Source organism: Malus domestica, chromosome 03, assembly GCF_042453785.1.
Source record: "Malus domestica chromosome 03, GDT2T_hap1".
Lineage (NCBI taxonomy): Eukaryota > Viridiplantae > Streptophyta > Magnoliopsida > Rosales > Rosaceae > Malus > Malus domestica.
Window position 1 is genome coordinate 34,981,123 of NC_091663.1, and position 7,744 is coordinate 34,988,866.

Sequence of the window (7,744 nt, forward strand, 5' to 3'; positions counted from 1 at the left end):
ATTTTGTTAATGCCCCAAAGACTTGGGAGGCAAGGAAAATGAAAAGCAGCTTCAAAAAACACGTTTAATAGTTGGATAACTTAGCCTGGTAAAGACTAGTTATGGTCACAATCATTTCAATTTTCAACGCAACAATTTACTTAGTTACAAGATGAATTAGCAATATGATTTTATGTTTATATTTAGTTATTATTATCTCAAAGAATTAACCATGCTTATCTTTTAACGTGTCAACTAATTTACATATTACAATAACCAATTACGATACTTGAACAATATTATTTCTCAAACAAAATCCCCCTTTTTTTCTTATTCCTTTTTTATTTTTTCCCTTTCCTTCTTTCCTCCTGCTGGGCCTTTTTTTTTCAATGCATGCAGTAGCCAAGTCGAATAAAAGGAAAGGGATTGCAGCAAACAAAACAACTCCAGTGCAAAGTCAAAATGCAGGACTTCATACCGGTTGCGACATATTCGAATCATAGAAGTCGATGCGGGTACGACCCTAGTCAAGATGCAGATCAAGCTATGAGTTGCAGGTTCGTGAAGGGTGCAGATGGTGAATTAGATCAAAGGGTGCAGACTGTGAAGGTGTGGTGTGAATCAGTAGGAGCGGTGATGCAGATCAAGTGTGGGTGCAGTTTCGAACGAGTCGTCTTTCTATGAAGAGATGCAGCGGTTGTTCCAACGAGTTCTGATTCAGAGGGACGGTGGCGATACGGTGCAGATGCTCCAGATGCGGTTTAGACTACCAACAACTAATATCGAAATCCAAAAACAAACAAACTGATACGAGCAAACAGAAGCAGATTAAATCTAGAAGGATCAAACCTGCTCTGATACCAAGTTGAATATCAGAGTGCGCAACGAACAAGACTAACAAAATAATAAGAATTTTATTAAACAAACGAGAATGCCGGAACGGCTACAAAACTCTAAGAGATTACATTGTGAATAACTTATTTCTCAAACTAAATTGCAAGAAATATTTATAGAGAACTAAACCTAAGAAACCCTAACTATGATGAATTAGGTCCAAATCCTAAACTAACAAAGAAAACTCAAATACTAAAATAAACCTAAATACTAATATTTTCCAACAATTTACATACTACAATAACCAATTACGATACTTGAACAATATTATCCTTAGTAGCCTACGATACTTGAAGACCATGTTTCGAGTCCTTGTCAAAGCCCTTGTGTACTTGCTCTTACAACCAATCAAACATTGTTATACATACAAGTGACATTGTAACATGGACCAGACAACGGGACCCCACATAAGCCAAGCCAATGATATCATGGGTCCACCAAGTGTACCTTCTTCCTGTTCTTCACTTATGACGGAACCGAAGCCCCACGCTTCACCCGCTCGACGCGCTCCGCTCCACCCTCGACCAAAACGGTACCGTGGCCTATCTCCATGTCCAGCCTTATGTCCCACACCCCACAAAGCGTCGCCGTACGCCGCCTCCTTCCGCCGCTGTCTTCATACGACGACTAAGCCGAAAATTGGATTTTTGAGTAATGGATTTTTATTTATTTATTTATTTATTTATTTTAACTAGGTGTTTCACCCGAATATTGAGTTGAGGTCCACATGTTGACCTTTAGTGATGGAAAGAGGGTCATATCTGATGGGGCTGTGACAACTTAACATAATTCTGTCCAACACATACAAACAGCTTAAACTTTGTGGTTACAATCATTTTCATGTCTCTGCCAGTGAAGTTTAAGTTAGTGGTAAAACAATTGTTCTCCTTTGTTCCTTGGTTAAATCCAAGTCGAATAGAAATTGAGTGCAGGTGGTTTTTATCTTAAACAAATGCAAAATATTAACAGCGTGTTAATTCACATTCATGGTTATCAAAGTTATTTTGTTAACTTACTACTTTTCTGTAGGACGTTCACACTGAACTGAACTCATACAATATCAAAGGAAACAAATGATCAAAGTTATCTTGTACACCGTTTTACTGATATTGAAGGTTTTTATTCATAGAGAATGTACACGAGTAATTTTATTGTAGAAAACAAATGACAAGTACACGAAATCGTTTGTTACGATCTCTTGTTGAATGTTTTTTTTTATTTTATTCAAAAAATAACTCTCAAAACTTAAATCGTACGGTTTTCAAAAGGTATTGTATTCCCTTTGGTCCTTAATGCATAAATGATAAAGGTAATGCTATTCACATACTCAATGTTATTTGTCACACATTTTGTGCATTGATTTTTTTTTAGCTCATTCGATCTGATTGTCGAAAATTAAGAGAAATATGTGAGAGATAAAAATAGTGTTTAGACAGCACCAACCAATACTAAATGGATAGAAAGTGAATTTATTGGGAAAGACTTCCGTATAGTCCCATGCAAAACGTAACAAATTATTTGATTTTTTTGTGGTTTGCCACATAGAGAATCAGAGAGAGAGAGTAATCACTCCACCCCACACTTAGGATGGGTCCCACCTGGAAACCCCGCTGAAGTAGTGGTGTATAGAGACAAAATACAAAAAAGAGAAAACTTCGCTGCTTACATTCAGCTAACACGTGTCCGAGTTTTAATTAAAAAAATTAAAATTTTCACACGTGTCCAGACATGATTAGATGTAAGCAGCTGTTGCTGAATTTGCATCATCGAAGTCCAATTCATACAAAAAAGAGAAACAGAAAACCTTCAATTTTTTCTAACTGGAGTGTGCATCATCGAAAAGTGATCACGTGGGTCTCAAAGAGGGAGAATCGTGGAGGATATGATAGTGTGGTCAAGCATCCATTTTATTAAAAGAAAACTAATGAAAAACGTTTGAAAACTTTGAGTTTTAATGATAAGGATAAAATAAATGGTAAAATAAATAGTATCATGATTGACTTTTTAATGTAAAAATATATTTTTTTTTGTTAAAGTAAACAGTACTAGGGAACTTTTCGTTAAAGTTCCATTTTATTAAGAGCAACTCCAGCATGGGCTGGTGCTCGGGGGATAGGGGACGAAATAGGGCCAGATAGCCCGGGTATACGTAATTGTCTTTTCGGGTAATGACACGTCGCGCAACGAGAACGATTAAAAATCTTATCCGAAATTACAAATAAAAAATTATTCTGTATTATTTTAAAAATATATATATATTATTGCCTATTGCCAGGGCTATTCAAATGCAACGGTGGATATGCAAAAGGCAAATACTATTCATTAAAGGCAGTTACTGTTCACATGGTGGATTGATTAGTGAATAGCCTGGGGGAGGGCTCCCACGCTGGAGTTGCTCTAATGCCCCAAAGACTTGGTAAGAAAGGAAAATGAAAGGCAGCTTCAGAAAAAACGTTTAACAGTTGGATAACTTAACCCGATGAAGATAAGTTATGGTTACAATCATTTCAATTTTCAATGCAACAATTTACTTAGGGGAGATTATATTCAAGCATTTCAAATTACTTCTCTCACATTGTTTTAATTTTTTAATATTCTTCTATCAAGTTTTAGTGGTGTGTATAAAATATTAAAAAAGTAAAAGAGTGTGAGAGAAGTAATTTGAGGTGCGTGAATATAATATCTCTTTACTTAGTTACAATCTTTTGGTATGATTATCCAGGATGAATTAGCAATATGATTTTATGTTTATACTTAGTTATTATAATCTTAGAGAATTAATCATGCTTACTCCATAACGTGTCAAGTAATTTACGTACTACAATAACACTACTACAAAATTATCTATAAATTGCGGTTCAAAAACCGACAAAAAACGTACATTACTGTCGGATTTTAAGCAAAATCCGACAGAAAATGGACGCAGTGACGGATATAATAAGCGACAGAATTGCCTACGTCAGAAAATGAATTTTCAGACAGAAAATACTCTAAAACCGACAGAAATCTTGTCGGTTATAACCGACAGGAATTTTATTTATAATAATTAAATAACAGAATTCCTGTCAACTAAAACCGACAGAAAATACTAGAACCGCCAGTAATTCTGTCGGATAAAATCGACAGAGAATTTATTATAAAAATAAATAAAATCATTCTTGTCGGTTAAAACCGACAGAAAATATGTTAATAATAAAAAAAAATTTATTTCAGCATTCTCCATATCCCCTGCATTCACCATTCGTTCCAGATACCCACGGTAAAAATTCCAAGGATGTCAAGTCCACAGAATCAGAGGAACGTGTTCCAGATAGTGAAAGTAAAGATAAAGATATCAAAAAAGGAAGCTTTAATTTGGACAATACTCGAACTGGTAAGAGGAAAGACAGATTTGAAAATTCAATAGGGGATGCAGATAACTCTGAACAAAGAACAGATGGGTATACCTTTGAAATTGCGAGAGTCAAAAAGGGCTAAGAGATCTTTTGATGGTGACAGAAGCCAGAAAAAGCAAGTTTTACCTCCCTCAGATCAAGCAAAGAATGCAAGTGATGGAGGTAGAGCTTCAAATCAAGAGAGAAAATACCAAATACACAATACCCATAATATCAAGCAAACTGAACCATAATCTCTCTTCCATCAACAACTCTCCCTGAAATCAAATTCTTCTAATTAAGCTCATAAGAGGCCTATGAGAGAGAGAGAGAGGAACCATCGAACTTCTCCACTGTCTTATGCGCCTCGTCCTGATACTTATATCGGACAAAAGCAAATCCGCGAGAATCGCCAGTCCTCCGGTCTCGGGGAATGAAGACATCGATGACCTTGCCATACTTGTCGAAGAGTGGGAATAGGTCATCCACGGTGGTTCCTGGTAAACACAAACCAAACAAAGAGAGAGAAAGAGAGTTAGGGCTTTCAGCTAGGGGATGGAGAAGGAGGAGAAGGGTAAAAGAGGAATTACGGAAAGTGATGTTGAGGACGAGGAGGAAGTAGGTGTCTCTGATGTCCGGAGGTCCGGATCGACCGAAGTGCGACATCTCCGAGAGGGATTGGAGCGGCGAGTGTGTGTTAGTATGCGGCCGAACTAGGGATCGGGAGCTATAGGGTTTGTGATTTGTGGTGGGGGATTTTGGAAGCACAGTGAAAGGGATTTAAGATATTGGGCGGATGTGGGTATAAAAAGAAATGAACCAAAAGGGACCGGATAAAAAAATTTCATTACTGTCGGTTTTAACCGACAGAAAAAATTTTTAAAATATAAACCGACGGAAAATTTTCATTCCTGTCGGTTAAAACCGACAGAACAAAAAATGGCGGCAAAATTCCCTCCCAAAATTTTGTTACTATTTTAAAAAATAAAATCATAATTGTTTGGTTTAATAAATAAATAAATAAAATGTATTTAAGTAGAATAAGTTTTTAAAAATTAAATAAATAATTGTTTTTTTTTCGTCGAAAATAAATAATTGTTTTGTTTAATAGATAACTATTAACTACATCTTGTAAACTTTTTTTTTTGTCATGTTCATTGTTAATTTGGATAATCCAATTAAAATATTCCAAAAAAAATTGAACATTTTGCTGTTATTTACTAATCGTGTGTATCTTGTAAACGTTTTTTTATATTTTGCCATGTTCTTTATAAAATAAAAAAGCCTTATTTATTATGGAATCCGTTTGGAAATCACCCTACTGTTGCCATACAACAACAATGAAATCTTATCTTACTAAAATAAATCAATTATATAAATAATAGAACGACACTCAATTTTTCTACACTCCTCGACCCTATAAGAATCAATGAATAAATTTGATCTTCAATTTAAAATATTTACACTATTGGATACCACAAAATGTTACTTTATACTAATGGAAGTATAACATTAACTCTTAAGTGTTTATTTAATCTACCGTTTTGATGTGATACACATTGTACGAAACTTTTTTCAATGATCTAACCGTCAAACTTGTTTGTACACACTCCGAGATCACATACGTAAAAAATCACAAAAAACAAACGTTTAGAGATTAGGTAATGGAACAAAAGTTTTCGACGGTTATAAACGAAAAATCACAATTTAACGGTTATTTTAGCTCCGATTTTTATGATTTTTTTACAGTTACACTCCTCGACCCTATAAGAATGTATTGAACAAATTCGATCTTCAATTTAAAATATTTACACTAGTAGATAATTTTTTATACTTAATGGAAGTATAACATTAACTCTAAGTGTTTGTTAAATCTATCAATTTGATAGGATATGCATTCTAAGAAACTAGTTTGAACGATTCAACCGTCAAATATGTTTGTATATACTCCGAGATCGCATACCTAAAAAATCACAAAAAAAAAACATTCAGAGATTAGGTACCAAAACAAAAGTTTTCGACGGTTATAAACGAAAAATCATAATTTAACGGTTATTTTTGCTCCAATTTTGATGATTTTTTACAGCTACACTCCTCGACCCTATAAGAATGTATTGAACAAACTCGATCTTCAATTTAAAATATTTACACTAGTGGATAATTTTTTATACTTAATGGAAGTATAACATCATCTTAAGTGTTTGTTAAATCTATCAATTTGATAGGATATGCATTCTACGAAACTAGTTTGAACGATCCAACCGTCAAATATGATTGTATATACTCCGAGATCGCATATCTAAAAAATCACAAAAAACAAACATTCAGAGATTAGGTAACAAAACAAAAGTTTTCGACGGTTATAAACAAAAAATCATAATTTAACGGTTATTTTTGCTCCAATTTTGATAATTTTTTACAGCTACACTCCTCGACCCTATAAGAATGCATTGAACAAATTCGATCTTCAATTTAAAATATTTACACTAGTGGATAATTTTTTTATACTTAATGGAAGTATAACATTATCTTTAGTGTTTGTTAAATCTATCAATTTGATAGGATATGCATTCTACGAAACTAGTTTCAACGATCCAACCGTCAAATATTTTTGTATATACTCCAAGATCGCATACCTAAAAAATCACAAAAAACAAACATTCAGAGATTAGGTAACAGAACAAAAGTTTTCGACGGTGATAAACGAAAAGTCATAATTTAACGGTTATTTTAGCTCCGATTTTGATTATTTTTTACAACTACACTCCTTGACCCTATAAGAATGCATTGAACAAATTCGATCTTCAATTTAAAATATTTACAGTATAACATTAACTCTTAGTGTTTGTTAAATCTATAAATTTGATAGGATATGCATTCTACGAAACTAGTTTGAACGATCTAACCGTCAAATATGTTTGTATATACTCCGAGATTGCATACCTAAAAAATCACAAAAAACAAACATTCAGAGATTAGGTAGCAGAACATAGGGGTGGGCACTTGAAACCGAAAACCGCAACCGAAACACGAACCAAATCGAACCAAACCGAACGGTTTGGTTTTGCGGTTTCAAAACGGTTTCGGTTTGAAACCGAACCGAATAGGGGAAAAACGGTTTGGTTTCGGTTTCGGCCCTCCGAAACCGAGCCGAAACCGAAACCGCATACCTTTATTAAATGTTAAATTTTAATTGGTTATTTTCATTGAGTCCATACATTTAGTATGGACTCAACCACATCATGACATGGCCACATAACATAACCTTTTATTTTCTTTCTTCTAGTCCCGTAGTCCGTGGACTAAGACTTTGTGTTCTCTTTCTCAAGTTTCTCAAGTTTATTCATCTTTCTCAAGTACATTTAGTATGGACTTTCTTTATGTTACACTTTCTGTGTGTTTGCAACTTAACTAAAACACATCTACCACCTTTTGTTATTAAAAAAATTTCACATAGTTTGATTGGTAGGTTCTACCAAAACCAGAGTTATTACTTA

At 34.2% G+C, this 7,744-nt stretch overlaps 1 protein-coding gene across 1 annotated transcript; it reads right to left on the reverse strand.

Annotated features, from left to right (window-relative positions):
• Nucleotides 1-4,481: 4,481 nt before the first annotated feature.
• On the reverse strand, nt 4,482-4,983 carry LOC114820891 (serine/arginine-rich splicing factor SC35-like). Its single transcript, XM_070818608.1, has 3 exons — nt 4,838-4,983; nt 4,586-4,744; nt 4,482-4,525 (listed from the first exon to the last, which is right to left on the reverse strand). The coding sequence occupies exons 1-3, from the start codon at nt 4,911-4,913 to the stop codon at nt 4,482-4,484; spliced, it is 279 nt and encodes a 92-aa protein (XP_070674709.1). The 5' UTR covers nt 4,914-4,983.
• Between the last annotated feature and the right edge of the window lie 2,761 nt (nt 4,984-7,744).